Source organism: Hirundo rustica, chromosome 7, assembly GCF_015227805.2.
Source record: "Hirundo rustica isolate bHirRus1 chromosome 7, bHirRus1.pri.v3, whole genome shotgun sequence".
NCBI lineage: Eukaryota > Metazoa > Chordata > Aves > Passeriformes > Hirundinidae > Hirundo > Hirundo rustica.
Window position 1 is genome coordinate 8,764,858 of NC_053456.1, and position 18,322 is coordinate 8,783,179.

At 47.0% G+C, this 18,322-nt stretch overlaps 1 protein-coding gene across 1 annotated transcript; it reads left to right on the plus strand.

Annotated features, from left to right (window-relative positions):
• The first annotated feature begins 1,344 nt into the window (after nt 1-1,344).
• MARCO (macrophage receptor with collagenous structure) lies at nt 1,345-10,674 on the plus strand. The gene is made up of 15 exons (XM_040070064.1): nt 1,345-1,459; nt 2,501-2,602; nt 2,993-3,229; nt 3,625-3,660; nt 4,577-4,612; nt 4,979-5,086; nt 6,340-6,447; nt 6,698-6,742; nt 7,277-7,375; nt 7,467-7,520; nt 8,037-8,081; nt 8,224-8,331; nt 9,602-9,643; nt 9,969-10,145; nt 10,439-10,674. Exons 1-15 carry the CDS (start codon nt 1,345-1,347, stop codon nt 10,567-10,569), a joined length of 1,443 nt encoding a protein of 480 aa, XP_039925998.1. The 3' UTR covers nt 10,570-10,674.
• The last annotated feature ends 7,648 nt before the right edge of the window (nt 10,675-18,322 follow it).

Consider the following 18,322-nt stretch of genomic DNA (forward strand, 5'->3'; position numbering starts at 1 on the left):
GAGGAGGTGATGCCGTGACGGGAAAGGATGCACAGGCATTTATTGTGGCTCAGCTGATCGGTGGTAACCTCTCAAGCCTCACTAATTCAAGGGCATATCTGAGACCTTCACAAGGAAGCAAATGATCCCAATTCCTACACAGAGTGTTGCAGAATGTTTAAAAATGGAGGATTCCTCTTCCTCCCCGCTGAGGACAAACCAGGTCACAGCTGCACAAGCACATTTGAAAGGAGAACACAGAAGTGGATTCAAAAATCCCCGTGTATTTGTGGTTTAAGGCTTTCAGAGATTTGTACATCAGGTGCAGGACAGAGGGCTTCACTCTGCAGCGTCAGGGTGTGGATCTCCAGCTCACCCCTACCTGAAGGTTTGCCACCCTTCATTCCATGGCCAGGCAAAGCGGCGAGGACCCAGCAGCCCCAGGGACGAGCACAGACGTGCAGCCCAGGACCAAACCGTGTGACAGTGACAGCCTTGCACCTCAGAGAGGGCAGGACGTGCTGGTGGCAGCATGGATGAGGAGGGCTTTGCCCAGCCCCTACCGACGGCTCCTGCCTGCAGACTCGGGTGAGTCACTTCGCTTCGCAAAAGCAAAATCAAACCCGACACCAATGGAGATGTCAAAATGCCAAATGACGGGGAAGTTTGGCCAGGACGAGGGCAAAGAGATGGTGAAGAGGTAGGAACTGAGTCCATGGGTGTGAAACACTTGTCAGGAGGGGAGTAGGAACTTGAGAGACCTTGCCAAGGAGGTTGTAAGTGTCTCTTCTCCATATCATCCCAAACCCATTTGGGTTTCAGCGTCCCCCATCCCACCATCATTCACTCGTCTTTGCAACTCCTCCCGATTCTTTGCCTCCTTGCACTTGAGTCATGCACAGTCACTGAGGCGTCACCTTGGGGCACATTACCGAGTGTTTCACTATGACAAAGTCCTCAATCTCCCCTCCCAACAAAGGGATTGCCAAGCTAACTTCGAACATGGAAACTTCTTGGCTACCTGAGGAGGTTTACTTGTGCTAGAAACAAAATGTCCATCTCATTCCTACCTCTGCCACAATGCAGAGATGCTGAACAACTCTGGGTTGCAGGTTTTTCAGAACCCTGCCCAGGGCTCCCTGGACTCCAACTGAGCACATGAGAGCAGCTCAACATCCTAGCTGCGGGATTTTTTGAGGAACTGTTCAAATTACCACATCAGAGTTCTCAGTAGTCTATAAAAGCTGAGCAGATAGGAAATGCATATCAAAAAGCATTCCAAATCAGGAAGCAGAGAGGAAGTACCTCCAGTTCTTTATTGTCCAGAATCTGACAAGGATTTAGGCTACCCACAAGAAATTTGTCATGAAAATTAAAGACAAACACGGGGAAGATGGAAATTCGAGTGATATGCACTCTTTCAGTGTTTCAGAAAAGATTGGGTTTGCCTCACCTGCTACCACAACCTTTCAGATAAGTGGTAAGATTCCTTTTTATTCAATGATTTATATGGATTTTATCTGGTCTAAAACAACACATAAAAATGAAATATTGAATATTAAATGCTTTTTGCAGTGATTTTGCTAGTAAATTAACTACCGTTTAAAAGTAGAAGTATGTCAAACTACACTTTCTAGCCAAAAGCTGATGCTGAGCATCAGAAAAAAAATTATTCTCCTGTTTTAGAAAAATCTAATTTTCTTGAGTAAGACTTTCATGCATAATAGTTAAGATACTAAAATTACCAGACTCAATAAAAAAATGTAAGTTTATGAATTTTTAGCTGAATATAAAAGCTTCATTGCTGACTAAGCCATTCTATTGTAAAACTAATTAAAATACTGTACTCTTTTAAAACTAAGACTTTAAACTCCTGATTACATTACTTTGAAGAAAAAAAAAAAAAAAAGAAAAGAAAAGCCTCCATTGGGGGTTGCTTACTGAATGTCTGACGTAGTCACCAATGCTTCTGAAATACTTTTTTTCTCCCTGAAGGCCAAAATTCAACAAAGCCATTTATTTCTTTTACACTTGCTGATAATGATTGGTTTTGCATCTTATGACTTGTTTCAGTCTGTCCTGCTGTTCAGTTTCTTATTGATTTTTCATTTATTTTGATGCATACGTGCATCACCGCTGGAATCACACGTATGTGGTGCTCTGGATGGAGAGGGGATTGCTTTGAGCAACCCTCCGAACGGCAGATGGGACAACTAAAAGCGATGGAAACGGGGAGTTTATTGATGCAGAAAGGGGAAAATCACCACATCCACACTGTTAAAGGCTGGATTAAGACTCAGTGGAACTGAGCTTGTTAAATTAGCTAAGGAAAAGACGGCCAAGCAGATTGCAGTGCCAAGCCTGGAGCAGAGGAAGGCAGGATCGAGCGCTCTCACAGAGGGCTCTTGCTGCTCCACACAGCTGGAAAGCACTGTGGCCAAGTCCAAAAAGGCTGGAAGCAAGCAGAGCTTGTAAGGGAGAGATGTGGGAGAGTGCTCACCCTTCTTCTCTTGGTTTTTAGAGCCTCGGAGCCAGAAAAAGGCATCCTCATGCTGTGTCCGGACGGCGCTCAGCATCTACCTGCTGCTGCTGACGGCCGGCCAGGGGCTGCTGATGTACAAAGGTAACGCCACAACCTCGCCACGGGGCCGGCATCAAAAGCCAGCTTTGCTGGGTGCTCCTGGGGGCACGGGCAAGGGGGAATGGGCACACAGATCTGAACCCTCTGAGGGACCGCAGAGGCTCCTCCGCACACCGCCAGGCAGAGCAGCCGATGTAGGGAACAATTCCCGCACCCCGTGCGTGTGCTTTGCATCTGCAAAAGCACTCCCAGCTGCCCTCCTGGCTGCAGCAAGGACTGGCACGTGAAAATCACCTCCTCGGGTCAAACAGGGTGGTCTTTATGCCCCCTTGCCCTCCCCAGGTGCTGAGGAACTGACTGCTCTGCCAAAGAACCATTTCCCAGCATGACCGGGCAGTGAATATTCATTGCATGGGCTTTTTGTTTCCTCAGTGTTTAAGATGCAGAAAGAGATATTGAAACTTCAAGAGCAAAATGCCTCCTATACAGAAGAGAGTCTGGAGAGCTCCTTTGCCAAAAATCTGGCCTTGTCAAGAAGCTCTACTGGGAAGAGCTTTCTCGTGAGACATGAAGAAAACTGGAGGAGAAGCTTAGAAGAGGAAATCAGCATAATTAAAAGCAACAATGCAAACCTGATGATGAGGATGAACAACATCACCCTGGTTGCAGGTATGGCTCTCCATGCTGGCTCTGCGGTGGGGAGACCTGGCTCTTCTGCATATCTAGCAAGGCCAAAAACCCAGTTTAGATGATCCAATAACTGGGGCAAGATTTAATCTTCCTGTCAGTTAGGGATGCTCCCATGCCCAGGACTGGAGTCAATTCCAGACCAGGGGGCACCTATAGGAGCTGTAGCACTGCCCTGTGCAAACCCCCAGATCCCCTTGCAGCTGCACATGTGGCTCTGGGCTCCTCTTCTCTCCTGTGACTTGTAGATTTGGACTCTAGGTGCCCTCCGGAAGGGTGGTGTCTCCAGCCCACACCTCAACCTCTCAATCCCATTCTGCTGACTTCCTCACTGACTGCTGTACTACTGAAAAATATCCATTAAATATTTATTTCAGGGCCTCCTGGACGCAAAGGAGATCCTGGTCTACCAGGTATGTTGGTGATGAGCCACAACTTCTCCTCTTTCCCTCCTCTTCTTTATTTCATCTAAGAGACCTTAAGTGAGGATTTGGGATTCCAGGTCTCCAGATCCTACCCAGTGTGCAGACAGCCAATGTTCTGGTCATGAGGAGATCTCCTGTCCATTTTCACTGATCCTCCAGGAGCCTTGGCTAGCCCAAGTGCTCCCACAGAGGTCAACACCCTCCCTGTCCCTAGGAAAACATTAGCACAGACTCAGGAATGAGCTGGGTGCAAGTTCTGCCCTCCACAATCTGGCACAAGCTGCTGCCCTGGGTACCTGAGGGTTTGGGTAGAACCACACCTGCCATAGGAGGTAAATATCTCCAGACTGTGAGGATGCAGTGAGTCCTGATCCAGTGCTGGCTCTGCTTTGAGCAGAGGTTGGACCAGGCAACAGTTTCTATGATTCTGGGATGATGATCTAAGATGTTAGGTCAGGTCTGAAACTCATCCATCCCTACTTCTTGGCTACACTGATGAGATTTTCTGAAGGGAAAAAAAAAAAATAAAAAATTTAAAAAAAAAAAATTGTGTTTTCATATCTTCCTGGCTGCACTTATGACATTGAAACAGCACCTCCTGCCAAGCAGTGTTATTACACATCAGAGCCCAATCATTCAGAGCATTTTCATGAAAGATCTCCCCAATGGTCCCCATGAGCTGGGCTTGGCAGGGAGACAAGCTGGCCCCTGCCCAGCTGAGCACTCAGCTGAGCTCCAAGGACTTGACTCAAGTGGTTGTGCTGGTCCCTGCCAGCTGAAGATTGGCCTCACTGGTGACTGAAATTGTGTGAGCAAAGGATGATTAAAAAATTCATCTCCTCTTCTTGGCCATTACCGTGAATAGATGATGTGTGTCAGCTGATATATGTATTTTACATCCCAGGGTTACGGGGACCACCGGGGACAAAGGGAGACCAAGGTAAGGCTTTTCTGACACCTGAATTACTTCTGTGGATGAGCATAAAGTGGCTTTATGGATGATTTTATGAGCAATCTTGTCCTCAGCCAAGGTGTAAGTGGGTAAGAATGTCACTGGAGTTGAAGGAAATAGGCTTATGTAAAGCTAATGTGAGCAAAAGCAAAGCTCAGCTGGAAAAAAAATCTTATTTTAAAAGTCAGTGTGCAAGAGCCACAGTGGGCCAATTTCCCACTGTCACCAGCACCACTCTCCAGTGCACAGAGTGGAGTCTGGCTTATGCTCACAGCTGTGGTGGGTGTCCTGCTGCTGGCATTCGCTGGACATGGCACCCCGTGAAGCATCAGAAAAATGGTGTTGTCCTTGCAGGTGTACATGGACCCCAGGGTGAGAAGGGAAGCAAAGGAGCTCCTGGTCCTGCTGGCCCAAGTGGTGGTCCAGGAGTGAAAGGAGAAAAAGGAGAGATGGGGCTTGCAGGTAAGGTTTCTTCACTATCTCAACAATTTTAATGTCCTCGCACATATTTCTGTTTAAACTCATTCTACATAAAACAGCAGAAGAAGTCTTCATGGGTCAGTATTCATAAAAATCCAAGCAGCCCTGAGCAGGGTTTGCCAGTCAGTGAGGGAGCTGGATAAACAGGACACTTGACCCGATCTGAAGGGGTTTAATTTCATGTCGTGCTTCAGCAGTTCTCCCAAAGGAGGGCTGGGGGAAGGGGCAATGCGAAATGTTGACTCTGCACCACGACAGTCTCTTTACAGAGTGACCTTTGTCTAATGAAAGCCACAGATATTCAATTATCAGCCTACCCTAGATTAAAGCAGTGATATTTGCAGTAGGATTTCCGTGGTATAAAATAATACAATATAATTTATATGCACAGGCATGTCATTTTAGTGGAACCTCTTTCTGAGAGCTTTATGTCTTACATAAGCCAGGATTGGTACACCTGAAGTGGAAGAGTTATATGGTGTTTCTCCCACGTAACTTGCATCATGGAGAGCTGTTACTCATTGGTGTCACATGGGCTGAAAGCAAGAGAAGGAAAAAAAACAGGTGATGTGTATGGTGCAGGGCAGGGAGGACAGCTGGACAGGTTGATAAGAGCTTTCTTAGATCTCCCATCAGATCCTGAATGCCCCAATGCTCTCATCAGCACAAGGTGCTGCAGAAGAGAAGAGTGACTGTAGGAGGAACACCAAAAGGAAAGGACTTTGGGATAATTCTGGAGCAGAAAGATGAGGCCCTTTCAAGAAATTCCACTCTTTTGGAGCATGCTGATCACCTGTTCAGAGGAGAGAAGGTTAAGAGGAGACGGCAGAACTCTCTGGAAGCACAGGAGTGAAACGTGCTGCCTTGTACCTCCCCTGTGCATGGCAGAAGGGAAGCATTCAGGCTGCAGTAAGGGATATTTAACTAGGGGAGAAAACACACCAGTAGCAGGGATAGTTTGGGGAATAGATTGGAGAGGTATCGTGGCACCACTGCAAGCCTTCAACAGCAGGCCAGACAAACATCTGTCCAGGGAGGCTGACAGAGCCACAGGTGGATCAGACAGACCAGCTCTGTCCTCCTACAGCTTTATGGTGTCAAAGTCACCAAATGGTAAATGCAGGTGTGAGGCCAAACCTTCCTGCTGCTGTGGCCAGACAGAGCTGTTCCCCAGGCTGCAGAGACGACAGATCTGGTGCTTTGTATTTACACATGTGTGCTGTGCTGTTCGATAGGTCCCCAAGGACTGAAAGGTGACGTGGGCAAGAAGGGAGACCCCGGGCCCCAGGGACCTGTGGGTCCTCAGGGCCAGCAAGGACAGCCAGGACAGTCAGGTTACGAAGGTAAGTGCAGAGGGCACAGTGTGACAGTGTGACAGTGTGACAGTGTGACAGTGTGACAGTGTGACAGTGTGACAGTATGACAATGTGACAGTGTGACAGTGTGACAGTGTGACAGTGTGACAGTGTGACAGTATGACAATGTGACAGTGTGACAGTGTGACAGTGTGACAGTGTGACAGTGTGACAGGACCACCCCAGCTGAGGGGCTGGGCTGAGCCTTGCTAGCACTGACGCCAGGATGTTGTTACAGGTAGCCCGGGGAAGCCTGGACCTCCTGGGCCAAAAGGAGAGGCAGGTAAGCAGGACAGAAGGTGCAATTTCTTCTAGAGGCATGAGTGATCTCTTTTATATGGTGTTTCGTGACAAGGAAAACTGCAGCCGGTCTGGATCCCAGCATGGGTAAGAGAAGATGAAGATTAGATGAGGAAACCGTGTCAACATTTCAGTGCTGTCCAGACTCATCCAGCAGCCTTGGCTGTCTCATCTGGGCCCCACTCGCTGGGCAGGAGCCTGAGGGGGAAAGAAGCCCTCCTTCCTAACGTGTGCACACACAAGGGCAGAAACTGTCTGCTCCTTTAGGAAAGAACTCGTGAATTCCAAGGCTGGCAGTCACTAGAACCTGGTTCCATGCACTTTTCGTTCTAGATCATCCCTCATTGCATTGCAAAGATTAGCACTGCCAGGATTGCAACCTGGAGACAGCCAGAGTTTGTTTTGCCTTCATGGGCTCAACTCAGTGTGCAAGGGCTGGAGACAGAGCTGTCTGTCTTTTTATCTCCTTCATGCCTTGTGTTACACTTCATTTGTGCTGCTTTCACTCAACCTCAAGGTGCAGCTGGACAACGTGGACCTCCTGGCAGTCCTGGCCTCGATGGCAGACCTGGTCAGAAAGGGGAGAAAGGGGACCAGGGCCCCAAAGGTAGCCCAGGTACAACCCTGCTCAAACCTATAACTCACCGTCCTCCTACCCTGGCCTCACTTTGTGTTGCTCACACTTACTGATTTCTTTTTGATTTTAGGAGCGCAAGGCATTGCTGGACTCAAAGGTGAACAGGGAGAACAAGGAACAGCAGGTAAAGGAGAATAAAGCAGGTTTGGGGTCAACCACACACATCATGCAGACACTGGAAAGGGAACTACACCTCCAAGAGGAGAACTCTTGGGTCTTCTTCTTGGACCCCCAATGCACCCCAGGATGCCGTGGCGCTCCTGGGGCTCTGCCAGGCTGCTGCGGGCTCACTGCTCTCCAGGGGTTGTTTCTGCCATCTGTCATATGTGTGAGGGGGTGATGGTGCCTGAATTTTTGTATAAATTGGAAAATGCACAAACAAAGAAGCAGTTTAAGATGAACTTCAGGAGATGTTCCTCTGCTGCCTGTATTTTTATTTTTTTTACACAGTCTGCACTGAGTATGATGTGAAATAAGACACCTGATTCAGAAATAGATGCTTACAGTGTAGGCACCAAAATTAGATGAGTTTAACTCAATTGTAAATACTAATTTGCATAAGTTTTACAAATGTATAAACATGTGGTTGGTTTGTTTGTTTGTTTGTTTGTTTTTTGTTTGTTTGTTTTCATGACCTTAGGACTTCCAGGGCAAAAGGGAGCAAAGGGAGACCAAGGCCCATCAGGTAAACTCTTATAGCATGAATTATTATGATGATGCAAAGAACTTTAGGTGCCACATTCCACTGTTCTGCATCAATGTGAAATGTTTGTCATGTTCTTTCCCTGGGAAGGAAAAAGGCAATTACTTTTTTTCTTTCCACCCAGGCATCCCAGGCCCAGCTGGTCAAAAAGGAACCAAGGGAGATTATGGCACTAAGGGTCTGAAAGGAGAACCAGGACCAAAAGGAGCCAAGGGAGACATTGGACTTTCTGGTAAGGCTCCTTGCCACAGGGTCTGCGGAGTGATGGCGCATTTGGATTTGGGATTGTAGATCACAGATCAACATAAGCCGCCCTGGGGTGTGTTTTCAGAGCTGATTTGCAGGAACTCAACAGAAAGATCTGCCTTCCCAGCAGAGGAATATGCAGGGTGTCAGTTGTACGCCCTGGGAGGTGTGCTAAAAGATGTGCATGTACACAGATGCATTAGGTTTTCTCAAATCCCTGATTTCACAGAAAACTGGAACAACCCACATTTCTCTTTGCTTTGTTCAGAGACATCAGAGACGCCCTCTCCCTGGGATAAATCCCATGTAAACATGGCACTCAGGAACATGGAATTGTGAGGCAATTGCAAACACCCAAGTGAGGCAATTTAACTACACCTGGCCAACTGTAGGACACAAAGGTTGTTCAAAAGGGCCAAGACTGCAGCTACTCTCCATTCCTAACCCCCTCCCTTCCAATCACTGGGTATTTCATAAAAACATAAAACCTGCAGGAAAAAAATTCCCAAACAGCTGTTACAGCAGCCCATGGGAAGCAAACAGTGTTTCAGATGATTTTTTCTTTTAATTGTTCACACAAAATAGTGCAAGAATCCTTGGAAATAAACTAGATTCTATGTGGGGCTCCTCCATGCACTCCTCTGGAGTTTTGCATCTGGAAGATGGAAGAAGAGTAAGTGGGCTGGCTCCAGGCCAAAGACTGCCCTCTGGGTGCATCTCATCTCCTGGTCCCCAGGAGGAGACAGCAATGAGCGCTTTCTGGAGGTAGCTTTAGGGAAAAGACCTCATTGGGTTTTTTCAAACACCCCTGTCCTCAAGACCAAGATGCTCCACAGAAAGGTGGAGGACTGTTGAGAGCACCTTTCTGCTCTCCTTGGAGATCAAATCCCAGGATGTAGGTCTTCCTGGAAGTACTTTAGGAGATACCATGCCTGCTTCTGGAGATCCCAGAGTCTATCAGAGATGTCATTTTACAGGTAACGGTGGGAATGAGATACATTTCTCACAAGTGAATAAATATATGGGATTTGAAAGTGACCCTTTTCTTGGGTCTCACACTGGGAATATTTTGCTGTATGTTATCCTACTTTTCCTGCCATGTTTCTTTTACATAGCCTTAGACACTTCAGGGTGTTCATTTTCTACAAGGGGAGGAGTCTGCACATCTCTAACTCACACAACTATTCAGAACTAGATAATAAACAGATTTTTTCCACAAGCAACTGTCAAATGCTTGCTTTTCTAATTTGGAACAGGTTCCCCAGGAGTGAAAGGGAGCAAAGGTGAAAAAGGAGAAGGTACTGGACTTTTACTTCTTCTCTCACTTACCTTCTGGTATCAGAGTTACCTGAACTCAGGGCCAAAACACCCCTCTGCTCACACTGGTTAACTCAGAGCACAGCTAACAGAGCCAAGGAGTCTGTACTCTGAGCTGCAGCCTGGTGTCTCCAAATGCAGGGAGGGCTGGGATGGTTTGGATTCGAGCTACCAGTAACCTCTGGTCCCACCCTGGAGATGGGAACATCCCTCTGCTTTGGGTGGTCACAACTTCTGTCTGTCAATGTCTTTTTCCTTATCCCTGTGTGACCCATAGAGTTATTTTCTTCTCCTCCAAACTCTCAGCCGGCCTCGGTAATTTTGTACGAATCGTGGGAGAAGACAACAGGGGCCGTGTGGAAATCTTCCACCAAGGGTCCTGGGGAACGATATGTGACGATGGCTGGACCACCCGAGAGGCCAGCGTAGTCTGCCGAATGCTGGGATTCAACCGTGCGGTCGCTTTCTTCACCGCCCCACCAGGTGAGTCCACGACAGCTCCAGGCGTGGCAGAGGTGCTTACACACACCCAGGAAGTACCACAGCAAGGTCACCTACATGAGCAGCCAGGGATCTCCTCAGCAGAGCAGCTCGTTCCTCTTGGGATGAGGGAGCTGCATGTCAAGTGCTGCTTCAACTGTGCCCAAACGCTTGATATCCAACAAGCCAACACGTGCCCGCTATCCACAGGGCTCTCTTTACAAAAAAAAACCCAAAAACGTGTTCCTCTTTCCCCATCCAACAGTTTTTTTGTTTGTTTGTTTAATCTTCCAAAGGTACCGGGCAAATTTGGCTTGACGACGTGAATTGCAAGGGGACTGAAATTACAATTACGGACTGTAACAAGCGTGACTGGGGTGCACACAACTGCAACCACAGCGAGGATGTTGGGGTGGAGTGTGCTTGATGGGACACCGAGTCTGTCCTGGGAGCTGCTGCTGCCTCTGCTCTCCATGGAGATTTTCTTCACGATGCAAACCCAATTTCATCAGGCTGTGCTTTTGTGCCTCTTTACCAGGTCATAGAAATATTGACAAAGAAAGCTGAATTTTTCACAAATCAATAACAGTTGCAAGACCCACAGGTAACCCGAAACATCCCAGCTGTCACGAAACAACTGGAGCTCAGGCATGTGAGCCAGTTCACAGCTTTTCCAGCTACTGACATCAGCTCATCTGCAGGAGCTCACACGTGTGTGACCTCTAAGTCCACAGAGGAGGGGATGGTCCACGTTAACTTAGTGCAGCAAGAGGATAGGATCAGTGTGCAGAAACCTGCACTTACTGCAGCTGAGCTGGCACCTTCATCACGGTACAGTTGTGAACCTGAGCTAAAAACCCCCAGGGAAGTGCATACACCCAAGAGAGCAGATCATCAGATGATCTCTCTGGCATGCAAATATAAATATTCTTCAGAATCTACGCTGATCACACATTAAAGTGCAAAAATTAATACCTGGGATCTACGTGCTATACTACCCTGGTTTAGCACAGCAGTTGTTTTTGACGTTAGCTAAGTTCCTCCTCTGTCAGTGTTTCCTAAGCCGTCTCCAGGAGCAATACCCCACAGTTATCTGGTGTATAAAGCCAAGCTTTTCTTACCTTTAGAAGTCAGATGCTCCAGTAAAGCAAGATGATGACAAATAAATATATTTTTATATATAGCAAAGCATGAATAAGCTATCGATTGGTGTCAAATGTAAATAAATAAATCAATAAATAAATGATCAGACAATCAAATAATCAAATTCTCGACTAGATAAAGAAATAAAATTATACAGACACCCCTGTAGATGTTAGGGAGAAAGTATCGGACTGGGCTTTCCTGGACCTCAGGCGATTGATGCAATGATGCTCAGTCAGTGAAGGTCTGTGTCCCCGCCAGGACGAGCGCTGGGCGCATCCCGGCGGGACCCGAGGGCACGACACCGGCCCCCGTCCCTGCCTTCCCCCGGCCAGCCCGCTGATCTCGAATGCTCCTTCCCGGCACTAAGGGGAGCTCAAGCGCCGCCGCCGCTCCGCGAAGCCGCAGCGGGAGACCCGCGGCACCGGCCCGGGCTGGAGCCCGCCCCTGCCCCGTCCCCGCTGCCTTCTCCCTCGGAGCGCCGGGGATCCTGCGCATCCCGCTCTGCTCCGCTCTCGTGAGACCCCGCCTGGAGCCCCGTGCCCAGCTCGGAGTCCCCGGCGCGGGAGGGATACCGACCTGCTGGAGAGGGGCCAGAGCGGGCTGCGAAGATGCTCGGGGGGCCGGAGCACCTCTCCCAGGGAGACAGGCTGAGAGTCGGGGCTGTTCAGTCTGGAGAAGAGAGGGCTCTCAGAGCACCTTCCAAATACCTGCAAGAGAGCTGGAGATTGATTTTTGTGGAGGGCGTAGTGATAGGACAAGGGGGAATAGCCTTAAATTAAAGGAGAGCAGGTGTAGATTATACACCGGAGAAATTCTTTACTGTGAGGGTGGTGAGGCACTGGCACAGGCTGCCCAGAGCAGCTGTGGATGCCCCATCCCTGAAAGTGATCAAGGCCATGTTGAATGAGGCTTTGAACAACTTGGTCTAGTAAAAAATGTCCCTGACCAGAGATTTGAAACTAGATGACCTTTGAGGTCCTTTCCAACCCAAGTAATTCCATGATTCTATGTTCCCAATAGTGGGAGGGCAGTGGTGCAATGCAGAAGATGGGCAATGCATCCAGAGGGTGTCTGTGATGTCCCACATGTGCCATAGGAAAGGACTAAAATGTGTTTTATCCTGTTGAAGGGCTGACAGAACACAGAATGAGACCAAAACCTGAGAGTGGGGTGCTTAGTTTGAAGGAATGAAGCAGGCTGTGGTGGTTTCAGTCCTCTGTAGCTGCAGCAGGGGTCAACCAGTCATCCAAGAAAGGGAGTTTGAAATAAGAGTGGATGGTTTTAGGTCTTTGTGATGCAGCCTCTTGTGCCTGATGGTTTGTGAGAGAATGCTGGGCAGCTGTGACACTTGTACAGGTCTTGCTTCCCCCTCTCCAATAGCTAAAACCACAGTTTTTAAGGCAAACCCTCGGACTTTGCCAGCATGTCAGAGGTGTCCCCTTGGAGGGACAGAGGAGGGACAGCTGCACAGCCTCACCACTGTGGGGGCAGGACACAAGTCCCAGCAGCGGCATTCGGAGCCTGAAGCTCAGCACTGGGATCCCTGTGCAGCAGGGTTGGGGGGCACTCATGCCCCACGTGTTCACTTCTCCAGTCTAAGAGAAGGTCCAGTGAGGCAGAAAGAGTACCACAAAGCATGGGATGGTTGACGAGCAACAAAAAATCCTTTTGCATCTACAGAAAGGAGTAGCCCTGAGATTTGTATGTTGGTTCTCAGGGCCACACACCCTCCCTCCCAAACACCCAACTCCAGCTATTCCACCCCGGCTTCAAAGTCTCCCAACCACCCTGCACTGCCCTCAAAGGGCTGCCTGTGACAGCTAACAAGGAGTGGTACTGCTTTGCTTATCATTCATGCCCAGCACCAATTAAAAAGACTTAGTTAAGCAAAATGCAATTACACTGTCATGGATAAAAGGGATACAATTATTAAAATGGAACACTTTCCCTTAGGAATGATGTTATTTCCAGATGCTCCCATCCTTGTCCCTGACCATTCCTCGTGATCTGAAGAGATTTGGGATGAATTGGGGGCCTTTGTGTAGTTTTGTCCCTTCTTGCTGGCTCACATGTATTTATGAGGTAAGTTAGCAAAGACCCTTGAGGACACAAATCTTTTCTGGAGCCCTAAAACAGCATTTCCAATGTATCTGGACACTACCTTTCCAAAAAGATGAAGATTTCATAGAAACTATCTGGTGCCAAGCTGAGAGTTTTCTCCTTTTGGGGAAAAGAACCTGAGCCTTCTGTCATCTCTGAAGGAATGGGGCACAGCCAGACACTATGGGATGTGTGTGTGGCTGGAAGGATTTTCCAAAATTCACGGGGAAGCAACTGAAGTGAGGTTTCCCATCTCAAGCCCCTCGGGAAGGGAGAGAAGCTGAAGAGCAAAATGTTTGCCAGATAAAAGTCAGTTCTCTAGGTTTCCAAAGCCTCAAGTTTATGCTGAATGCATCAAAACACACCTCCTTAACAAAATTGATGATTCCAGCTGCAAAGGTAAAAAAAGGCAATTATTGTGTTTAAAACATTGTATTAAAATATGCAATAAAGGAATTCATTTTCTGCTTTGCATTTATATGACAGGTAACAACTTTAATACACATCTAAAGCTTAAACTCATCACATCATATATAGGTCAATAATTGTATTTCCATCCCTCTCTTCTGAAGTCTTCTGATGTTTTGGATCACATCACCACAAATCTGCCAGCACATTTCCTCATTTTTTTTTCTGTTAAACATCACAGTGGAGGGCAGCATCTGGCCTCAAAACCCTAAGACTTCTTTTCTGTCTCACTTGGTGTCAGAACTGGTCAGGTTTTGCTTGGTTCACTCTTCCCACCAGCATGGTCCAGCAAAGGCCCAACCAACCATCTAGTGCAGTGCACAAGCCCAAGCTGAAAGTGTTTCTGATCCTGCAAAGGAGCCAGTGTGGCTCTCTCAGGCACCAAGCTGGATCACGCACTGATGCAGGCAGCTGCTCTGCTCTGACACCGAGCTGATTTTAACCCAAAGTGCTTAAACCAACTGATAATGGTAGCTCCAAGTGATTATCCATTTATTTCAGTATTTGTCTTTTTCAAATGTGACCTAAAATCTATAAGTAATTAGTTATTGTACAGGCTACGGTGTTGCGAAATGCTTCCCTTCATTTTTTATTCCGACTCTGAACTATAACTCCAAAATCATTCTAGTCACACCAGCCTTCAAAGGTCTAAATGGGGAGGAAGGGGGGCTAGCTCCTTAGTATCTCTGAGATTTACAAGAATATTTGAGGATTTTTCTGGGGATTCAGCGTGAGATGAAAAAAAAGGAGTTTTGCAGGCAAAAAGAGAAACTTATGCTTTCAGTTCAAAAGGAAAGACACATCCGAATAGAGAAAGATTTAAATGCTAAAATGCTAAACAAACATTGCTATTCAACAGCGGTCTTTGTCTTTTGAGTCCTAGGTTAAAACTGCTTCACAGGGACTATAAACGCTCGTTACTCTCCTTTGTTGCACCTAAATGAATTTTAACCGCAGAAGTTCCGGAGTGAAGAAGAATTGCTTCCAAGAACTCCTCCCAAGTCGCCCAGGTATTCCAGCAAGAGAGGACTTCGGGAGCTATTAAATAAGGTGAATAAGAACATAGTATACAAATTACATTTATTCTGGGTCCGCTTGTAATGTTTTATATAAATGCTAACAAATAGCATTTATAGGTGCTGTGAAGGTGCTGGTTCCACACCATCAGGGCATCAGCAGCAAAAGGAAACACAATTCTGCAATGACCTTGCCTTAGGAAATCCCAGTGGAGTCAAGGGATTCAGAGGGCTTTCAGGCTCAGGCCATAAATCACTCAAGATATGAATTACTGCCTTATTAGAGCAGATTCATAACTGTAATTCTAGATAAATACACAATTAGTCTGATCTCCTCTGATAACATGCCAACAAGGAAAAAAAAAAAAAAAGTACTCCCACTAAGCAGCATAACTATTCAAAGGAACTGCAGCAAACTTTCACAGATGTTGAGGCCAGCGGGACCACTGTAATAATCCCATCTGACCTTCTGCATGGTGCAGGGCAGAAAAACTCCCCCAGGGATTTCTACATCATTTTGAAACTATAGCTTGTTTTCTAGGAAGGCGCCTTACCTCAGCTGAGAGTTTTCTGAAAGCAAAGAAAGCATCATTTTCCTTAAAAAACCACCACATTCTTGCCTTATTAATTAATGTTCCAGCTCTCTCCCAGTGACTCCACTCCTGACCTGTGCTGGACACCGGGAGCCAGCTGAGGTCCTTGAGCCACCGAGTGCTGTTGCCTGAAGTCCATTCAGACAAGGCTTAAGAGATAAAATAACTTTTCCCTAACACAGTTAACTTCACCTGGCAGGGAGAAGTCCACAACCAGGATTTGGAAGAGCTGCTTGCTGTTCCAAGCAAGCAGCACGCCTCTAAAGGGATGCTAATGCCCTTGCCAGAGTTTAGAGAAACGAGGAATGTGCCGCACATGCCAAGATCAAACCCTAGGTGACCTTGATAGTTTTACTTCTGCTCAGCATCTGAAAGGTTGTTTCTGGAAGGCTTTTGCCATAATAGCTGTAGCTCACATGAACACTGGGACTCTGCTTTTGCAGTAGCTCTGATTTTAAAGGAGATGTTTGACTTTACAGGGTAGTGATAGAAGGAGCTCGTTGGGAGTAGAAAGCTCTCAGTACACTTCTGAGGCCCTCAAACTCTTTTCTGGGTGGAAATGAGATCAGACTAAACTCAAATGGCACTGTTTGCATGAGTAACAGCTAATCCAAATTACCCAGGGCTGAGAGATGAGGATCCCAGGGCTAATACAACGAGGGTGGTTTTTTCCACACATGGTTAAAGACTGTTGACTCAACTTGCAGGGCTATAAAATTTCTCCAGTAACAAGCAGGGACAGACTCCTACAGCAATGCTGCAGGGAAGGGAAATACCCTGTCTCTGAAGATCCACTTATTTCAACCAGACTGAAAGAGCTGCACAAGACTATAAATGGATCTGGCTGCGGCTAAGGGGTAGATGAGAGAAGGAAGAACACCCTTTTTCTTCTCCTGTGTTTTTACTTCAAAACTGTAAGATTAAGAGTGAGGAAGTCCCCTGCTTCCAGTTTATTTGCTTTAGAAGCCTTTCAGAGTCCCCCAGTGCAAGCTAGCACAAAGAGGGAAGAAGTTCTTTTCTCTGGCACATTCTGACTTTACACACTGCAAACAGGGAAATGTGAAAAAAAGTCACTTTTTCAACATTTTCCTTCTGTTGCTCCCGGATGCACAGTGCCACGTCCCATTACAGGCCAGCCTGTCAGTTGTGACCTGCTCGGGGGAGACGTGCTGTGACCCCGTGGGACAGGCTCAGCACACTGAGGACGTGAGGGTAAAATGTGCAGTCCTTGGTAAACATGTGGGGCTCAGCTCAGTGAGGGGTCCTGAGCAGTGACACTTCAGCAAAAGGCCTCCAAGCATCACCCAGCACGGGAGATGCAGCAGAGAGTTGTGACCTAGGTCACATCTGCAGCTGGTATAAATCAACATCGCTCTGTTGATAGCTGGGGGAATACGTGGATTTGTTTCTGCTGAAAATTCAGCCCTATTTTGATTTTTTATTTTTTATTTTTTTTTTTTTTAATTTTGCCCAGCTCTTCAAAACACTGCTTAGCTCCTGGTGAGTCTATTTTTGGGCTTGATGGTGGGTTGTGTGTCCTGCCCAGTAGCCTGGGAGGAAGGTCAGAGACCTGACAGGAATAGTGAGTCCTTCCACAAATGCCTGGGCAACCAGGAAAAGCATGCCTAAGGCTTGGAATCCTGAAGTTTTCTAGTGCAGAAAATAGTAGAGACTCTTTCCAAAATGGTTACTTAAACAAGGCATTTTAAATTGAGCAGCACTGATTATTAGAAAGTGCAGTAATTTTCAATCACATGCCACAAAGGCATTATAAAACTGCCGACAACAGCATTTCATCAACACCTCTGGCTCCAAATTTCTCCCACCTTGGCACTTCTGCAGTTTAACCCTAATTATTGCTGCTTGCCCCGTTATGATGGATGCAGTCGCAAGCTATCCTTCATTTCTGTGCTATCAAGCTCTCAAGGAGCCTGATTCCTTCACTTAATGTGACGTGATGAAATGGGTTCTGCCAACAGACACACAAAGTTGGAAAGTTAAAATTTTGTTGAAGTGCAAGCATAGAAACGAGTTGTGTAGAGCTTTCATCCAAAATACTTTAAAGACACATATTTCATAGAATCGTGGAATATCCTGAGTTGGAAGAGACCCACAGGGCTCATTGAAGTCCAGCTGCTGGCCCTGCACAGGACCACCCCAAGGATCATACCATGTACCTCAGAGCATTATCCAAGTGCTTCTTGAGCTCTGGCAGGCTTGGTGCTTCCAGAACCCGAGCACCCTCTGGGAGAAGAGCCTTTTCCTAATATCCAACCTAAGCCCCTCTGATACAGCTTCATGTCATTCCCTCAGGTCCTGTCATTGATCACCACAAAGCAGAGATCGGTGTCTGCTCCTCCTCTTTCCGTCGCAACGCTCTCTTGTAGACTGCAATGAGATCTCCCCTCAGTCTCCTCCTCTCCAGGCTGAACAGACCAAGTGACCTCAGCTGCTTCTCGTGTGGCTTCCCCTCAAGGCCCTTCACCATCTCTTGCCCTCCTTTGGATACTCTCTAACAATTCAATATCTTTCTTATATCGTGGTGCCCAAATCGGAAAATGAGAAACTCCTCCAATGTAGAAGGGTTTGTTCCCCAGCTAACACCAAGTACCACAGCCTATCTAATGAAGTATTTGTGGATCCCTCCCCTACCTAATGTGAAGTATTTGTGAGTCCCTTCTCTTATCTTTAGAGGATAGTTTTGGTTTTTCCCTTCTATTCAGTTGTACATCTCCTGCTCTTTAGCTCTAACTGTTCCAAGATGTTCATCTGAGATGAATTTACAAACCAGATGATAGCCATCATTTTCACATTAAGGAGGAAAACTCATGCACTGTTTCAAAGACTTTAACTCTTA

Coding starts and splice junctions, on each gene's coding strand:
- MARCO (XM_040070064.1), top strand. CDS start 1,345: ATGAAAATTAAAGACAAACACGGGGAAGATGGAAATTCGAGTGATATG. Junction 1,460..2,500: donor CACAACCTTTCAGATAAGTG/GTAAGATTCCTT, acceptor CTTGGTTTTTAG/AGCCTCGGAGCCAGAAAAAG. Junction 7,376..7,466: donor GGGCCCCAAAGGTAGCCCAG/GTACAACCCTGC, acceptor TTTTGATTTTAG/GAGCGCAAGGCATTGCTGGA.